The sequence below is a fragment of the Schistocerca serialis genome, chromosome 5, assembly GCF_023864345.2.
Source record: "Schistocerca serialis cubense isolate TAMUIC-IGC-003099 chromosome 5, iqSchSeri2.2, whole genome shotgun sequence".
In the NCBI taxonomy this organism is placed as follows: Eukaryota; Metazoa; Arthropoda; class Insecta; order Orthoptera; family Acrididae; genus Schistocerca; species Schistocerca serialis.
In genome coordinates, this window is record NC_064642.1 from 820222573 (window position 1) to 820242587 (window position 20015).

At 41.3% G+C, this 20015-nt stretch overlaps 1 protein-coding gene across 1 annotated transcript in view; it reads left to right on the forward strand.

Moving 5' to 3' along the window:
- LOC126482248 (radial spoke head protein 4 homolog A) overlaps window positions 1-20015 on the forward strand; it is a 469316-nt gene that overhangs the window by 309539 nt on the left and 139762 nt on the right. Inside the window, exons 9-10 of the mRNA XM_050106228.1 lie at window positions 7685-7804; window positions 14179-14326. Of these exons, the coding sequence (XP_049962185.1) occupies window positions 7685-7804; window positions 14179-14326 (268 nt within the window). The remainder of the gene's footprint in view (window positions 1-7684; window positions 7805-14178; window positions 14327-20015) is intronic.

Below are 20015 nucleotides of genomic sequence, written 5' to 3' on the forward strand. Positions count from 1 at the left end.
ACAAACACAAACATACACACAAAATTCAAGCTTTCGCAACAAACTGTTGCCTCATCAGGAAAGAGGGAAGGAGAGGGAAAGACGAAAGGATGCAGGTTTTAAGGGAGAGGGTAAGGAGTCATTCCAATCCCGGGAGTGGAAAGACTTACCTTACGGGGAAAAAAGGACGGGTATACACTCGCGCACACACACACATATCCATCCACACATATACAGACACAAGCAGACATATTTAAAGACAAAGAGTTTGGGCAGAGATGTCAGTCGAGGCAGAAGTGCAGAGGCAAAGATGTTGTTGAATGACAGGTGAGGTATGAGTGGCGGCAACTTGAAATTAGCGGAGATTGAGGCCTGGTGGATAACGGGAAGAGAGGATATATTGAAGAGCAAGTTCCCATCTCCGGAGTTCGGATAGGTTGGTATTAGTGGGAAGTATCCAGATAACCCGGACGGTGTAACACTGTGCCAAGATGTACTGGCCGTGCACCAAGGCATGTTTAGCCACAGGGTGATCCTCATTACCAACAAACACTGTCTGACTGTGTCCATTCATGCGAATGGACAGTTTGTTGCTGGTCATTCCCACATAGAATGCGTCACAGTATAGGCAGGTCAGTTGGTAGATCACGTGGGTGCTTTCACACGTGGCTCTGCCTTTGATCGTGTACACCTTCCGGGTTACAGGACTGGAGTAGGTGGTGGTGGGAGGGTGCATGGGACAGGTTTTACACCGGGGGCGGTTACAAGGGTAGGAGCCAGAGGGTAGGGAAGGTGGTTTGGGGATTTCATAGGGATGAACTAAGAGGTTACGAAGGTTAGGTGGACGGCGGAAAGACATTCTTTTGGTGGAGTGGGGAGGATTTCATGAAGGATGGATCTCATTTCAGGGCAGGATTTGAGGAAGTCGTATCTCTGCTGGAGAGCCACATTCAGAATCTGATCCAGTCCCGGAAAGTATCCTGTCACAAGTGGGGCACTTTTGTGGTTCTTCTGTGTGAGGTTCTGGGTTTGAGAGGATGAGGAAGTGGCTCTGGTTATTTGCTTCTGTACCAGGTTGGGAGGGTAGTTGCGGGATGCAAAAGCTGTTGTCAGGTTGTTGGTGTAATGATTCAGGGATTCCGGACTGGAGCAGATTCGTTTGCCACGAAGACCTAGGCTGTAGGGAAGGGACCGTTTGATGTGGAATGGGTGGCAGCTGTCGTAATGGAGGTACTGTTGCTTGTTGGTGGGTTTGATGTGGACGGACGTGTGAAGGTGGCCATTGGACAGGTGGAGGTCAACATGAAGGAAAGTGGCATGGGATTTGGAGTAGGACCAGGTGAATCTGATGGAACCAGAGGAGTTGAGGTTGGAGAGGAAATTCTGGAGTTCTTCTTCACTGTGAGTCCAGATCATGAAGATCTCATCAATAAATCTGTACCAAACTTTGGGTTGGCAGGCCTGGGTAACCAAGAAGGCTTCCTCTAAGCGACCCATGAATAGGTTGGCGTACGAAGGGGCCATCCTGGTACCCATGGCTGTTCCCTTTAATTGTTGGTATGTCTGGCCTTCAAAAGTGAAGAAGTTGTGGGTCAGGATGAAGCTGGCTAAGGTAATGAGGAAAGAGGTTTTAGGTAGGGTGGCAGGTGATCAGCGTGAAAGGAAGTGCTCCATCGCAGCGAGGCCCTGGACATGTGGGATATTTGTGTATAAGGAAGTGGCATCAATGGTTACAAGGATGGTTTCTGGGGGTAACGGATTGGGTAAGGATTCCAGGCGTTCGAGAAAGTGGTTGGTGTCTTTGATGAAGGATGGGAGACTGCACGTAATGGGTTGAAGGTGTTGATCTACGTAGGCAGAGATACGTTCTGTGGGGGCTTGGTAACCAGCTACAATGGGGCGGCCGGGATGATTGGGTTTGTGGATTTTAGGAAGAAGGTAGGAGGTAGGAGGTAGGGGTGCGGGATGTTGGTGGGGTCAGGAGATTGATGGAGTCAGGTGAAAGGTTTTGCAGGGGGCCTAAGGTTCTGAGGATTCCTTGAAGCTCCGCCTGGGCATCGGGAATGGGGTTACCTTGGCAAACTTTGTATGTGGTGTTGTCTGAAAGCTGACGCAGTCCCTCAGCCACATACTCCCGACGATCAAGTACCACTGTCGTGGAACCCTTGTCCGCCGGAAGAATGACGATGGAATGGTCAGCCTTCAGATCACGGATAGCTTGGGCTTCAGCAGTGGTGATGTTGGGAGTAGGATTAAGGTTTTTTAAGAAGGATTGAGAGGCAAGGCTGGAAGTGAGAAATTCCTGGAAGGTTTGGAGAGGGTGATTTTGAGGAAGAGGAGGTGGGTCCCGCTGTGACGGAGGACGGAACTGTTCCTGGCAGGGTTCAATTTGGATAGTGTCTTGGGGAGTTGGATCATTAGGGGTAGGATTAGGATCATTTTTCTTCGTGGCAAAGTGATACTTCCAGCAGAGAGTACGAGTGTAGGACAGTAAATCTTTTCCATCTTTACCAGTAGTCTCACTTTGTTTTCACCTTCCCCTTTTTACCGTAATACAATTTTATCCCGCCTATATATACTCAATAACACGTAACCCACTTCCAAACCATAACCAAAAAAATTTTAATTTTCCGCTTTCAACACTACCACTGCTATAAAATCCACCGTTTCTAGTTCAATAACAGCTGCTTTCAGGTATTAAACAACCATTTCGGCTAGTTCTAATAACTTTCACTTTATTTCCACTTCCGTTTTTCGCACATCACTGATCATTTTTAGCCGCTCCCCACAGGTTTTAACGTCATTATTTCTTCGTCAGACAATTGTTAGCCCCATTTTCGTAATCTTTCACCACAACACCACTCCTTTTAATACATTTACACGTTTTTTCGAAATTTTCCCGAATTTCTCCGTCCTGTAACGTGTTTTAGCGGCAACACAACCACCTAACCTTCATGCACATCGCTGTCTACCAACACAAGTTCACCACAGGATCAACTTAACCAACACTTTTTCGCCTTTTTTCATACCAGATCTCCAGTTACTTTCTAGTTCACCCTTATCTCTCCCCATATATTTTTATCTTTCATTTCAACCTCATGTTACACTTTCCACCTTCTAATACCATGTCACCCTCACAACACCCCCACAACGACCCCATTAAGTTTTATTTACATTCCCTCCGCAAACATGCCTTCACCCTAGCCAGATTACGCTCCCATATATTATTTTCTCAGGCTTGTCTGACATTTGACATAACCCCCAAAGGCCTCACACTTAAAGTTCCCATCTCTGGCTGCAACCCTTCTTTCCATCAGTCCCTATACCAGTTCCAAACTGAACAATCCATAGCCCTCACCCACCTAATCCTTCACCTACACATCAACTCAGCCAATGAACACACCCGTCAACTATCCTTAATAAAAGTCCTCAATCTTTCCTCTCCCACATCCACACCGGCTATTCAGAGCATCCTCCTACTGGCCAACCGCAAATTAGAACAGCGTGCCACCCTTCACCTCAAAAAACTATCCAATCTCCTGGTTTCCCACCTCCGGAAAGGCAACTCACTCACCCTTCACAACCTTTCCAGCAAACACCAACCACCTCTCATTGCACACAAACCCAGTCTCTCCCATCTCCTCAGTCTCCCACTTCCAGCTCCATTCCCTCCAAAACCTCAAAATTCCAATCAACACAATCTGGCACCACAACACCCTAATTCAGTAATTAACCTTTCCTCCAAACCTCTCTCCCAATCCGAAACCTCTGTCCTATCCAAAGGCCTCACCTTCAGCCCCACTCCCAGATTCAACCAAACAGCCCTCGTCAAAGATTTACTGTCCTACACTCGTACTCTCTGCTGGAAGTATCACTTTGCCACGAAGAAAAATGATCCTAATCCTACCCCTAATGATCCAACTCCCCAAGACACTATCCAAATTGAACCCTGCCTGGAACAGTTCCGTCCTCCGTCACAGCGGGACCCACCTCCTCTTCCTCAAAATCACACTCTCCAAAGAATTTCTGACTTCCAGCCTTGCCTCTCAATCCTTCTTAAAAAACCTTAATCCTACTCCCAACATCACCACTGCTGAAGCCCAGGCTATCCGTGATCTGAAGGCTGACCGGTCCATCGTCATTCTTCCGGTGGACAAGGGTTCCACGACCGTGGTACTTGATCATCAGGAGTATGTGGCTGAGGGACTGCGTCAGCTTTCAGACAACACCACACACAAAGTTTGCCAAGGTAATCCCATTCCTGTTGTCCAGGCAGAGCTTCAAGAATCCTCAGAACCTTAGGCCCCCTACAAAACCTTTCACCTGACTCCATCAACCTCCTGACCCCACCGACACCCCGCACCCCTACCTTCCTCCTAAAATTCACAAACTCAATCATCCCGGCTGCCCCATTGTAGCTGGTTACCAAGCCCCCACAGAACGTATCTCTGCCTATGTAGATCAACACCTTCAACCCATTACGTGCAGTCTCCCATCCTTCATCAAAGACATCAACCACTTTCTCGAATGCCTGGAATCCTTACCCAATCCGGTTCCCCCAGAAACCATCCTTGTAACCATTGATGCCACCTCCTTATACACAAATATCCCGCACGTCCAGGGCCTCGCTGTGATGGAGCACTTCCTTTCACGCCGATCACCTGCCACCCTACCTAAAACCTCTTTCCTCATTACCTTAGCCAGCTTCATCCTGACCCACAACTTCTTCACTTTTGAAGGCCAGACATACCAACAATTAAAGGGAACAGCCATGGGTACCAGGATGGCCCCTTCGTACGCCAACCTATTCATGGGTCGCTTAGAGGAAGCCTTCTTGGTTACCCAGGCCTGCCAACCCAAAGTTTGGTACAGATTTATTGATGAGATCTTCATGATCTGGACTCACAGTGAAGAAGAACTCCAGAATTTCCTCTCCAACCTCAACTCCTTTGGTTCCATCAGATTCACCTGGTCCCACTCCAAATCCCATGCCACTTTCCTTCATGTTGACCTCCACCTGTCCAATGGCCACCTTCACACGTCTGTCCACATCAAACCCACCAACAAGCAATAGTACCTCCATTACGACAGCTGCCACCCATTCCACATCAAACGGTCCCTTCCCTACAGCCTAGGTCTTCGTGGCAAACGAATCTGCTCCAGTCCAGAATCCCTGAAGCATTACACCAACAACCTGACAACAGCTTTCGCATCCCGCAACTGCCCTCTCAACCTGGTACAGAAGAAAATCACCAGAGCCACTTCCTCATCCTCTCAAACCCAGAACCTCCCACAGAAGAACCACAAAAGTGCCCCACTTGTGACAGGATACTTTCCGGGACTGGATCAGATTCTGAATGTGGCTCTCCAGCAGGGATACGACTTCCTCAAATCCTGCCCTGAAATGAGATCCATCCTTCATAAAATCCTCCCCACTCCACCAAAAGAATGTCTTTCCGCCGTCCACCTAACCTTCGTAACCTCTTAGTTCATCCCTATGAAATCCCCAAACCACCTTCCCTACCCTCTGGCTCCTACCCTTGTAACCGCCCCCGGTGTAAAACCTGTCCCATGCACCCTCCCACCACCACCTACTCCAGTCCTGTAACCCGGAAGGTGTACACGATCAAAGGCAGAGCCACGTGTGAAAGCACCCACGTGATCTACCAACTGACCTGCCTACACTGTGACGCATTCTATGTGGGAATGACCAGCAACAAACTGTCCATTCGCATGAATGGACACAGGCAGACAGTGTTTGTTGGTAATGAGGATCACCCTGTGGCTAAACATGCCTTGGTGCACAGCCAGTACATCTTGGCACAGTGTTACACCGTCCGGGTTATCTGGATACTTCCCACTAATACCAACCTATCCGAACTCCGGAGATGGGAACTTGCTCTTCAATATATCCTCTCTTACCGTTATCCACCAGGCCTCAATCTCCGATAATTTCAAGTTGCCGCCACTCATACCTCACTGTCATTCAACATCTTTGCCTCTGCACTTCTGCCTCGACTGACGTCTCTGCCCAAACTCTTTGTCTTTAAATATGTCTGCTTGTGTCTGTATATGTGTGGATGGATATGTGTGTGTGTGCGCGAGTGTATATCAGCCCTTTTTTCCCCGTAAGGTAAGTCTTTCCGCTCCCGGGATTGGAATGACTCCTTACCCTCTCCCTTAAAACCCACATCCTTTCGTCTTTCCCTCTCCTTCCCTCTTTCCTGATGAGGCAACAGTTTGTTGCGAAAGCTTGAATTTTGTGTGTATGTTTGTGTTTGTTTGTGTGTCTGTCGACCTGCCAGCACTTTCATTTGGTAAGTCACGTCATCTTTGTTTTTAGATATATAGAATAGAATAGAATATTTTTATTAGCCTTTCAGTATTTTTCATACAATTGGTTTCGTCAAAGTTTACAGAGGGTTTTAGTTTCAGTACGATACCAAATAGTTACAGAAAGGGGAGAAAAGGAACTAAAGACCTTTTCTTCAGCAGTATGTAAAACAATGTTTTATACAATAATTAAATACATACATAAGAAAAGAATCACAGTAAATAACTAGCTTATATAATATCAAAACATTTTCTTCATAACTTAGATAAAACATATATTTTGATGATTAGTTTCTAAGAATTCTTTAGTTGTATAGAATTCTTTGTTTTTTAGCCAGGTTTGCAATGTTTTCTTATATTTATTTAGTGGTACTGTATGAGCTGAGCATGGTAACTTATTGAAAAATTTTATGCTTCAATACTTATATGTAGTTGTTAATAAAAAAGAAAAAGAGAAGAAAAGAAAAGGTTGAAAATGTGGGACGAAATGGTGAATAAAAAGGGAGTTTTAAAATCGTTAATGACCGTGAAAAAGGGAAAGAATGAAATGCAAATCAGGCTTTGTACTACAGAAAAGTTATTGGACTTCGTGATTCAGAAAAGCTATTGTTGGGGTGGTCCTCTTGGTGTTTCTGAGCAAAAGTCAAACCAATTTGCACTAAAAAAATTATTTGAAAAAGAACAGAGAATAACAAAATGTGATTAACAGGGGGAAATGGCGGAGATAAGAGTTCATACTTTACCATGTTAACATGTCTTCTTCCGTGCAGCGTCCAGGTCTTCAAAAATCTCCTACTTCATTTCTGCATGTAAAGTAGTAGCTGCTCTGAAATCTTGCAATCATCCAGGAATCACTAATTTATACAAATCAAAATCGTCTTGATATTAAATGCAATGTATTTTATGTTGCTACTTCCATCCTCTGAATTTCATACAAATTTCCACAATACGTCTGCACATCAATAAGTTGTTTTCGTCTTAATCAGACCAAGACTAGCTAATAAGTAAGTTAAGCTTCCGCTCTCGAGAGACAAAAGACGGATAGAAAACAAATAAGAGTTATAATTTTAGTACCTTCATTTTCTTATATATTTTCTCTGCCGTCGAGCACTTGTACAGCTGCGACGGTATAATTTATATCTGAGGGAACGAGTGTAGTGTGGCGAAATTCAAAGTCCCGCTACATATAGTTATTATGGACTACAGCAAGTCCTATATGACTTGTGTAACCACAACTGCAGAAAAAAAGAGGCCATAAAACAGAGAAGAAAACATGTCCATCAATATCAAAATTTATTTTCAATACATATAACTGTTTTGTACTTTCAGTTTAATCTAATAATCTTGCTAATATATATTGCCCATTTTACAGGTCTACTTTGTTTGTAATAGACCTGGGGAAGAATGGATAGAATTACCCAATGTTACACCCCAACAAATTACTGCTGCTCGTCAAATTAGAAGATATTTCACAGGAAATCTGGATACAGAGGTAAGATGCGGTAGTTTTGGTGGGCATTATTAATGCGAAAATTATTTGAGAGTCTGAAATCATAAAATTAAATATTGTAAAAGAGTTCACAAACAGACAGTCTTCAGACCGGTTTTGCCCACCATAAATTTCTTCATCTCAGAGTAGCACTTGAAATCTACATCTTCAATTATTTGCTGGATGCTTTCCAATTCCTGTCTTCCTCTATAGTTTTAATGCTTTACAGCTCCCTCTAGTACCATGGAGCACATAATTTTCAACATTCATCTGTGGCACTACATCTCAAATGCTTTGATTCTCTTCCTTTCTGTGTTTTCCCACAGCCCATGTTTCATTACCATACACTGATTTTCCAGATGTATCTTCTCAGAAATTTCTTCCTCAAATTAAGACATGTGTTCAATACTAGTAAACTTCTCTTGGCCAGAACTACCCTTTTTTCCAGTGCTAGTCTACTTATGATGTCCTCCTTGCTCCATCCATCATTCGTTATTTTGCTGCCTAGATACTACAGTTCCTTAACTTCACCTACTTTGTGACCATAAATCCTGATGTCAAGTTCCTCACTGTTCTCTTTCCTGCTACTTCTCAATACTTTTGTCTTTCGTCAATTTATTCTCAATGCACATTCTGTACTTATTAGACTATTGATTCCATTCATCAGATCATTGATGTCATTTCACCTTGAATTTTTATCTCACTCTTGAACACTTCTTTTATATCCATCATTGCTTCTTCAATGTATAGATGAAACAATAGGGGTAAAAGACTACATCCCTGTCTTACTCTTATTATTTCCTCTTGGCTCTTGTACGTGTTGTATATTACCTGTCTCAGCCTATAGCTTACCACTATTTTCCTCAGAATTTCTAACATTTTGCACCATTTGACATTGTTGAATGCTTTTTTCAGGTCAACAAAGTCTTGTTTCCATTATCATTCACAACATCAAGACTGCCTCTCCAGAGTTGCCCCAAGTTCTGTAATATCAGGGAGTTTCTAACATGTCAGGGAAATGTCAGGGAAATTTGAAAAAATGCTGGAAAAATCATTTCTGTCTCAGTACATCAAATAGTTTGTTTACTGAGATGTCATGCATCATTTCTAGCTGGGTGCAACTGACTACATGTGTCACTTCCCTATTCCCTCATTCTTACTGCTTCTCCCCATTATACTGTTCCCCTCAGCTTGCACTCAGTGCTGCCACCACTTCTTGCCACTAGCCTAGCAGCTGCTGACAAGACACTGGGAGACATGAGGAGTGGTTTGTTTGGATCTGATTCTAAGAGACTGCTGATGCAGCACCCGAAGATGGCGGTCATGTATGCATGAGTTGTGTCTGAGTGATTGTGTGAATGTGTGAGTGTGCTCTCGTTTTCTGACAAAGGCTTAGGCCAAAAATTTAATTGTGAGAGTGTGGTTGTCTTTTCTATGTGTCTGTCTGCATCTCACCAATCATCTTTATGGTGAGTTGGTACAAATCTTCATTATCATTGATTCTCAGAGTATTTGAACAAGTTATCTGTTGCACAGATTGATCACCACAGTGTCATTTCAGCAACATGCTGTGTGTGACTTGCGAACAGCTGGTCACATGCGTGGACTTTCATGATGTGCCGAAACTGCAGGCCATTTCTGTGGATATCTCTAATAGATCGGGCCTGCCGATTTGAAGCCCGTCAATTCCCACTAACGTGCAGGCCCTGCCCATCAGATCTAGTCTCACTGATGTGCCTGCAGACCAGGTCTGCTTGTGTGTGGCATAATTTGCAGGATTCGTGTGGTTTATCCATGGAAGAAGAAAATTGTGGCAGTCACTGGAAGTTTATATGCTATCTACTCATGTATTTCTTAAAAGAAAAACCATACAATACCTGTAAAATAATAGACATAACACAGTGGGTAATAACTGACTCCAGCGAAACGTGTCTTTTTGTCACCAAATGTGTTTCGTTTTATTGAAATAACATCAGTTGTCTTACTGCAACACATATACCATTTGGCTTGCTTTCTTCATCTAAAAACAGTTCTTTACAAATGATGTTGATGTTAGTACTTAAGACTTTTGCTGACACGTTTAGAAATACAGAAGTCCTTACATTTTTTTGTCAACTTAAGTCTTTCTTACCCTTGAGATCTCAAAATTTGTCAGGGAAAAATGCTAAAACTTGTCTGGAAATCAGGGAAATATCAGGGACTTTCACTTTGGGAAACTTGTGACAGCCCTGCTCTCTGGTGCCTTTACCTTTCCTAAAGCCAAACTGATCATCATCTAACAAATCCTGAATTTTCTTTTCCATTCTTCTGTGTATTGTTCTCGACAGAAACTTGGATGGGTGAGCTGTTAAGCTGATTTTCACACTTGTCAGCTCTTGCAGTCTTCAGAAATGTGTGGATGATATTTTTCTAAGAATGTAATGATGTATTGCCAAGCTCATACATTCTACACAACAACATGAATAATCATTCTGTTGCCACTTCCCCCAATGGTTTTACAAATTTTGATGGGATATCATCTATCCCTTCTGCCTTATTTGATCTTAAGTCTTCCAAAGCTGTTATAAATTCTGATTCTGATACTGGATCCCCTGTCTCTTCTGTATCTGTTTCTGTTTCTTCTTCTATCCCATCAGATGTCTTTCCCCTCAATGTACTCATTCCACCTATCCTCTCGCTCTGCATTTCACAGTTGAACTTTCATAGCACTCTTAACGTTACCAATCTTGCTTTTAATTTCAATGAAGGTTATTTTGACTTTCCTATATGGTGAGTTAATCCTTCCAACAATCATTTCTTTTTTGATTTCTTCACATTTTTCATGCACCTGTTTCACCTTAGTTTCCCTGCACTTTGTTTTATTCCTAAGTTACTTGTGTTCCTGTAGTCCTGAATTTCCCTGAACATTTTTTATTTCCTTCTTTCATTGATTGACTAAAGTATTTCTTCTGTTACCCACAGTTTCTTTGCAGTTACCTAAGTTTTTCTTTCCGACTTCTGTGATTGCCTTTATGGAGATATTCTTCCTGACTAGTCCATTAAACTTCAGCATACTTTTCATCACTACTGAATTGTGATCTGAGTCTGTATCTGCTCCTGGGTATGATTTACAATCCAATATCTGATTTCAAAATCTCTGCCTGACCATAATATAATCTAACAGAAATCTTCCCATATCTTCCAGCCTTTTCCAAGTACACCTCCTCCTCTTGTGATTCCTGAACAGAGTATTCACTATTGCTAGCTGAAATTTTATTAAGCACTCAATTAGACTTTCTCATTTCTGTATCAAGCCCATATTCTCACAAAATCCTTTCTTCTACTCCTACTGTGAAATAAATTCCTTTGTTAAACAGAAAAAGTCAGTTTTTGACAATATAATGTACTGGATAGGTAAAAAAATCTACTGTCAAAGCAGCAGTAGAAGAACACACACACAAAAAGATTTAACTTAAGCAAGATCTTGGAGCTAGCGGCTCCTTCTTCCTTTCCCTTCAACTCTTCTGCTGGAAGAAGGAGCCACTGGCTCCGAAAGCTCGCATAAGCTAAACCTTTTAGTGTGTGTGTGTTCTTTTGCCGCCACTTTTATCCATGCAGTTACATTAAATCGCTTTGTGAGTCTAACCTCTTTTACATCTTTATCTTCATGATAGGCCACAAAGAGTATATACAGTTATCGTTTCTATTCTTTTATGGACTAAGTTAAAAGTGTGCTCTTTGAGGACCAGTGAACTACATGACAAAGAAAATTCATTATGTGCTATTTTTTTCATTACATATGATGCCAAAGTGAATGCAGATGTTGACATAGAGAGACATGGATATGAAACTGCAATTACAGCAAATGGTTGGGGAAGCAGAAGCAATGAAGGTGAAAGATTATTGAACCTTTGTGAAAGGAATAGACTGAAGAATGGAAAGTCATTGTTTAAGGAAGCCATAAGCTGATAATGCATAGCAGTGATTGCAGAAAAAAATTAGTTGTTGTTTATATGTTAGTCCATCATGAAATGATTATAAACTTAGCAGGTAGCAAGGTAGTATCATCAGAGGGTTTAGGTACTGCCTGCAGATATTTAGTAATAAACATAGAGAAATGAAGGAGGAGAAAACTGAGGAATGTGAATAATAGTATGGTAGCTGAAATCGGCAGAAATGAACAGACAATATCAAAGAGAAAAAAACTCCCATTGGGCAACCAGCAAACTGTGAAAGGGGAATGGAGGAGTTTTAAGGGCATACTGTCAGGAGCAGCAGAGGAGGAGTGTGGAAAACTGGTAGTAGGAGGAGGTATGGGGTGGCATCCTGGTGGAATTATGAGATTAAAAAAGTAGTTTTGAAGAGGAGTAAGCTAATTAGAGTGTGGTATCAGTAAAGGGCACCAGAACCAAGGAAATAATATAAAGCAAGGAAGAGTGAGGCATAAAAAGTGGTTGTGGAGGAAAAGAGAAAGTTGAGTGAAAAATGAGCCATGGTAATCGATCAAGATAGTAATACTGTAAGTAATGATGAGAAATAGAAGGTGTGGTAGACAATGTAAAAATTTTTCATAAAGATTTTTATTATTTGTTAAACTGTTGCTTGTCTGATTATGATATAGGTTTTGTCATCATAATACTGTGGAAATAAATAGCTCTAATATAGAGACAGTTAGAATGCACCAGGATTTGTATATGAGGATAGGACAGGTGGTTTGCCCGTAGCCTTGCTGCAGGAATGCAGTTTCCTTCTATAATATTATGAGGGAATCATTACATAGGATGGGTTACACTGAGGGGACACATGGATAGTTTGGCTAGCCCCCGTATTGTCGTGGTGGTACTGCTTCTGGAAACACATGAAACAGCTGGTGTACATTGTGCAGCTGGTGCTGTGTGGCATGTTGTGCATGTTGAGAGGATGGGCATGTGCAGCTCCCGTGTGTGTCACTGTGAGCAGTATAACAGTTTTGCCACACCAGCAGTGTGGGCGCTAGTAGTGGTGGCACCATATCAGGGACGTAGGATGCCTGTGGAGCAAGGACGGCATCTCTGTCAGCCAGGGGCTGCAAAAAGGGAAGCATAGCAGCATTGGCAAGATCCCAGGTGCTACAAGGTGTGTCAGTCAGCAAGTAGGCTGGCGGTGGGCCAGGAGTGCTGTCAGAAATATAGCATTCAGAAATATAGCATTTAAAGACCTAAATCAGCCTTCTAATTTTTAAAATTTCTTGACAAGTCTCGTGAACCCCTTCTCTATATTTGCCATGTAATTACATCTGCTGCCACATATCTCCAGAAAACTACCAAGGACTTGTAAAATCAATGCCATGCAGAATTACTACTACTTTTCCTGATCTGCAGAGATGAATTCTTTCTCTCCCAACTCCCTCCTGCTCTTAGTCTCCATTAACACCCCATCCCTCCCACGCCCCCCCCCCCCCCCTCTCTCTCTCTCGCTGTGTGTGTGTGTGTGTGTGTGTGTGTGTGTGTGTGTGTGTGTTTGTGTGTGTGTGTGTGTGTGTGTGTGTGTGTGTGTGTGTAAATCGTTTCAGGCAAATGCCGGAGTGGTTCCTTTGAAAGGGCACGGCCGATTTCCTCCCCAATCCTTCCCTAACCGGAGCTTGCGCTCCGTCTCTAATGACCTCGTTGTCGACGGGACGTTAAACACTAAGCACCACCCACCACCTGTGTGTGTGTGTGTGTGTGTGTGTGTGCGTGTGTGTGTGTGTGTGTGTAAACTTTTTCCTGATAATTCTTAATTAGATTGTTCGTACTTTTTTTTGCTAATTATTAGTTGCACTATTCATCTTTCTTCCGCACTGTGTCTTTACTTCTCACTCCCACCTCTGGACTGAACCTAGCACATTGTTTAATAGTTTATCACCTCTGACCTTCTCATCATTGTGTAACCCTCCTCCTCACTACAGGTGGATCTCTTGCCATCCTGAGGTCTGAGTGAAATGCCCTCCCCTTTAACCTTTCCCAGTCTTGTTTACATTGAGGAAATGATTAGTTCTGAAAGCTAGATTCCTTTTGCTTTTATAAGTGTATATCAGTGGTACTGTACATTTTTCCTCTGGAAGGCATCTCATAGTTTATTAGTTTTCTCAACTGAATTTTGCTTAAAGAGAAGTTTAAATTATGCAGATACACAAATATCATTAATTAGCTTGTCTTTCACCATCCTTGATAAACTTCATAACAGCTGCAGAGGTATTGCCAACGATAATGAGTGCATATGATCTGAGAACTTATTTCTAGTCCACACAATTTTGGTTTCAATGTTCAGCTCAGCTCTCACTGTGACTTTTTGTTTATACTGTTATTATTAATATTATTTTCATTCATTTATTTAGGGCACAGTAAATGGTAATGTCTCACAGTGACTGTTTTTTCCAGATGTTTACATATCCACCATTCCCTGGAAAAGAGATTAATTATCTTCGAGCACAGATTGCTCGTATATCTGCAGGAACTCAGATCTCTCCACTTGGATTCTATAATTTTGGAGAGGATGAGGAAGAAGAAGTTGAAGAAGAAGAAGGAGGTTAGAAAATTATCACCATTAGTTCACACAAAAACTGAATGAAAATTGTGCAGAATTTTAGTAAATGGAAGATGTAAAAGTAACAGCTCACCACACAGTTTAAGGACTAACTGTTTATTAGGCGCAAAAACAAGACTAAAAATGTCACTAAGCTTTCAGAAAATATTCATATTCAGAGCTTCTTCTACAGAATATATTAATTACCTCCGAAGAAGGAAATCATCTGGAAGTTTAGCAACATTTTTAGTATTGTTTATGTGACTATTTATCACTTAACACCTAAACTGTTTGGTGAGTTGTTACCTTTACTGCTTCCATTATTTATGTTCCACCAAGGAGTCTTTTTACAAAATCTATATGCAAAATGACACTCCCAGGTGGTAACAAGTAGTGTGTGGATAGAATTAAAGAAACGACTGCATAACTGATTTTGGACATTGTGAATTTTCCATTTTAAATGTGCAGGAAATGTCTTCAAAAACATTTAGTTATTTGCTCAGTTTTGAATTGCTGTACATATTTTCATACTTGTTTTAAATATAAAGATGTAAATCAACACAGTGAGATATGGACCACACTCTAAGCCTCAATTATTTTTTATTTAATTATTTTAAAGGCTTCCTGTCATTGTGTAATGTTTCCTATAGCTGATGTATGATGGTCTTCAGTCTCCTGTACATTAAATAGCAATGATCTTCAAGTTTTATATCAGATCTGAGAGACCAGTAATGTCAGATACCTTAGACAAATCATAAAAACTTCAAAAACTATTTTTTTCAACCGTTGTTTGGAAAACAAATACTATAAACATCAAAATGATTATTTATGTTCTGTTTACTTGCCTGTGTCTGCTATAATGGAGTTATGGTGTCTGTGTGTGTGTGTGTGTGTGTGTGAGACAGATTTTGCTACAGTTAATTCATTCAGTCTGGCAACACTCTTTATTGGTTAATGTACTTTTAAACTAATTAGGCCTATATTATCAAATGTAGTCGCAAATGATTTAGAGAAAATGCTGACAGCTGCATCTGTCTTAAATTAGGAAGTTTTGGAACTTACATTAAGGTCCCTATCCCTGACTGCATCCCTCTCCGAGTCCCTCCTTAACCCCTTTCAGTCACAAATTATTTTTTTCCTGGAAAAAAAAGCATGGCTTTGCTATCCAGTTCTTCAAATTAAATTATGATTTTTCAGATGTATAAAATATTCTGAGGTGCCCCCCAAGGGGAGATACAGTGCGGCCCCATATCATGACATTGGGTTCAAGTGGGTGCAGTGTTTAGTCGAAAAGTCAAAGTATTTTATTTGATTTTATTTCACCAACATACATAAATTTCACAAAGCTTACTTAATGATTATATACATAAACTATGGTTTTACACTTGTGAAGAATGATAGTCAAAGAAACAATTTTTTTCCTTACAGGCATAAGTGAATGTAACATTTTACATAATAAAATTTGGTTTTGCCTTTGCAACCCAGTTTCTTGCACCTGTAAAATGATTTTTTTTTCACTGACCACTGGAAGATGCCAAACATTGTCCAAACAAAATTCAGCTTCTGGGTGAACTTCCGCATTGGCTTGTTTTGAAGTACTTAAGACTCTCACTAGTGGGACTCTCCCTCTTCCTGGCAGCTGGCTTATCTATTTTTGTCGGTACTTGGGCCACACTTGCCCTAAAGTGAAGCAAATCAAGGGTCTTATTTTTAGGAGCACCTGATTCTGAATCATTTTTCTTGTACTCAATCCATGCATTTATGTATCAAATATTAGTTGCATGAGTAAACATGCGTCCACTTTCAGGTTCCAAAACCGGCTATAAACTGTTGAAAAAGGCTGTCAAAAATCGTTTTCAGTTTCAAAAGCAGCTAACTGCATGTTGTCTTCGGGTGCAAAGCCTACTAAATGCCCAATAGGCGTGGCTGTTGCCCTGCCATGTCCGGATACAAAGCATGTGAACAGACATCAGACTTACCAATCTGGACATTCAAACCTACGTTTCAGTCTGTTATGATTACAATGGATATTTTTCTTATTCAGCTTTAGGTTGGCTGTACTGTAACAAAGTCTTACACAGCAATAACATTCTTGCTGCCAGTGCATTGTCGTTTGGATGGGATGAGTGTTTGTGATTATCTCTGTGTCACTTATCATGCAGTTAGTGGGTTTTACGTCTAGGCTACTAAGCTTACAACATACCGTGTGATATAAAATGTCTGGATCATTGGATGGATTGTCAATTTCAGATGAATGAAGGAGCTCTATAACTTCTTCCATAAGTGGCCTTCGTCTATCGTGGACACGAGGCATTGTGAAATCACCATAAGATGACTAAAAAGACAGCGAAATAATGTGCTAAATTTCTATGCTATTACAACCATTCAATCACAATGTCTTGGAGACATGTATAAAGTTATAAGCATGTCACTTGCCTTTTGTTCTGAAAGACACCTTCAATATTCACCTTCAAGAATGCATGTTTCTATGCACAAATAATTTATTTTTACCTAGACTCAGAAGATATTCACTAGCTGATGGGAGGTACAAAGATTACTGGAAAGTGTCCGTGTGACTGTTTTTGGTGCCACAGATTGACAGGAGATGTCGACACTGTTTTCAAATAAACTCTCTGCTTGTGACAACATGAAGACAACAATTATAAATGGTAAAATTTAACGAATTTTAGTATACTAAGCATTTATTTAGTATGTCCTTTTATAAGGATGCCATGACCGAAAGGGTTAAGTTCAGAGTGGTCCATCTTTAGATCATATCCACCTTTTCCTTGACCAATACATTGTCTACACCAACCACAACTCCCAATAACTGCTTTAAAATCCTCCACCTTTTACCCACTGGATGTGCTAAAACACTTGGTGTGATTCTCCTTGAAGCCAAACATAAACTTGAACAAAGCACCACCTACCACTTAAACAAGCTCTCCAGCCTGTTAGTCAAATACTTCACAAGTTGTGTCCTACCTGCCTCTTCCACGACTAAAGTCCTCGACACTGCCACCAACAACCCCTCTCATAGCGAACAGATCCAGCCTAGCCACATTACTTAACCTCCCAATCGTAGCACATCACCCAACCAAGTCCAGCTACAACCATAATCAAACTGTAACACCTCACAAACGTGGTCCCTACTCACTCATTAGCCTCTCATCTGGACCCTCTCTGATCATGTGGCATCTGTTCTTTTCAAAGGCTAAACTTTCAGCCCTACACCAAAATTCAACCACACTGCCTAGTTAAAAGATCTCCACTAATTCACAAATAATCTCAACTTCATATACCATTTCATAACCCAACCCCAACACATAGCCTGTTCAGCATTATTTCTCAATCCTTCATGAAAAATATCACCGAAACCCCAAACCTCACTCGAGCTGCCCATGACCTTTTTGCAGACTGCTCTCTTGTCATCCTCTCTGCAGACAAGGGATCAATTGCTGTAGAACTTGATTGTGAGGAGTACATGGCAGAAGGGCACCTCAACATAAAAAGATGTTCCTGATGACCACCTCTGTTTCCACCCCAACTGAGCTGCAGAAAATCTTGAATTCTGTAGTCCCCTCACAGAGACTCACAACTGCTGCCATCTGACTCCTTACACCTCTTCGTCCAAGCACCTCTCTATTTTTACCTACTTCACAAAATACACAAATACAACCACCCTGGCTGTCCTACAGTTGCTGGCTTTAAAGCCGACATCAAACGCTTCTCAGCCCTGGTTGATCAGCACATCCAACCCATCACATAGACTCTTGCATAAATGATGCCAATGACTTCCTGGAATATCTGAAATCCATGGCACCCTCTATCATTTGGAATGCTTCTTGTACCATCGATGAGATCCACTTAACACAAATGTCCCACATACCGCACACAGCCTCTCAGCCATAGAAAACAACCTTGTGCTCCTTGTCAGCAATTGAAAAGCAAACAACTGTGAAATGCTACAATGTGTTACAGTGTCTTCTCACTTCGTGCGCACATGGAGTGTGAAGTGAGGGGAAGAACGACAGTTTGATTGCCTCTGTGTGTGCTGTAATTAGTTTAACATCTTCACAGCCCCTACAGAGGCACTACATAGATGGCTGAAGTGTGTCTCATGATTCTTTAGTCAAACAAACTGTGGCCATTCGTGCTGTCCTTCTTTGTATATGTTCAAAATCATCTGTTACTCCTGTTTGGTAAGACCCTCACGCACTTGAGCAATATTCTAGGATGGGTCACATGAGTGTTTTGTAAGCAGTCTCCATTGTAGAGTGGTAGCATTTTCCCATATCCTGTCAGTTGAGAGAAGACTTACATTACATTACTTACAATTGCACGTATGTGATCATTCCATTTCATATCACTACAACTTATTACACCCAAGTATTTGTATGAGTTGGCAGATTATAATTGTGAATCACTGTTATTATAGTTTCTGTCATTTTGTGAAATGCATGATTTAACATTTCTGTAAATTTAAAGCAAGTTGCCAAATTTTTCACCACTCTTACATCTTATTAAAGTTTCCAGTCCTTTTTGTGCATATTTCAATGACTCTGCAATTCAACGAGTTGTTACCCATACTCCTTAAATATTTACATTTCATGAGAGCCGTCCTTTATCATATAAGATGTAACTGAATATTTCTTCAGTGACACATGTGAAGTAACATCTGCTCCTGTCGATAACCCTCCACCCAAGGTAAGTAACTGCATGCTACTTACCAACAAATCTTAAATTCAGTCACTTATTTTCACTGTTGCCCCATGTAATTGTACTTTTTTTAACAACCACTGAAGTGCTTCAGACTCAAATGCTTTTCAGAAATTGAGAAATACTGCATCTACCTCATTCATTCACTTATTATGTTCTGTAAATCACATCATTAACACTTTGATTGTTGTGTGGTCACTGCCAGCCAGAGCTGCCAGCTCTGCTGCATCACTGCTGGCCCCTTTGACAGTCAATGTATTAGGGAGTGCCTTCAAGGATGTGCAACAAGTCACATCCACTGCTGGCTACTTTTGTAAAGTGTACTAACAACAAATTATGACCAGTGTTAACCTACTAAAACTGATAATTATAGAAATTACTTCTAGACTACCTGATAACTATAATGAAAATTCCGGGATTGAAAAATATGTAAAATAAGGGAGAGGTAACCACTCACCATAACTTACTTATGCATAGCACCCAGAGACATGTAACAGAAAACAGAATTCACACTGGCTTTCAAGCTCTTGCATTGTCTCTAGCTGTTGTTGTTGTTGTTGTGGTCTTCAGTCCAGAGACTGGTTTGATGCAGCTCTCCAAGCTACTCTATCCTGTGCAAGCTTCTTCATCTCCCAGTACCTACTGCAACCTACATCCTTCTGAATCCGCTTACTGTATTCATCTCTTGGTCTCCCTCTACGATTTTTACCCTCCACGCTGCCCTCCAATACTAAACTGGTGATCTCTTGATGCCTCAGAACATGTCCTACCAATCTGTCCCTTCTTCTAGTCAAGTTATACCACAAACTTCTCTTCTCCCCAATCCTATTCAATACTTTCTCATTAGTTATGTGATCTACCCATCTAATCTTCAGCATTCTTCTGTAGCACCACATTTCGAAAGCTTCTATTCTCTTCTTGTCCAAAATATTTATCGTCCATGTTTCACTTCCATACATCACTACACTCCATA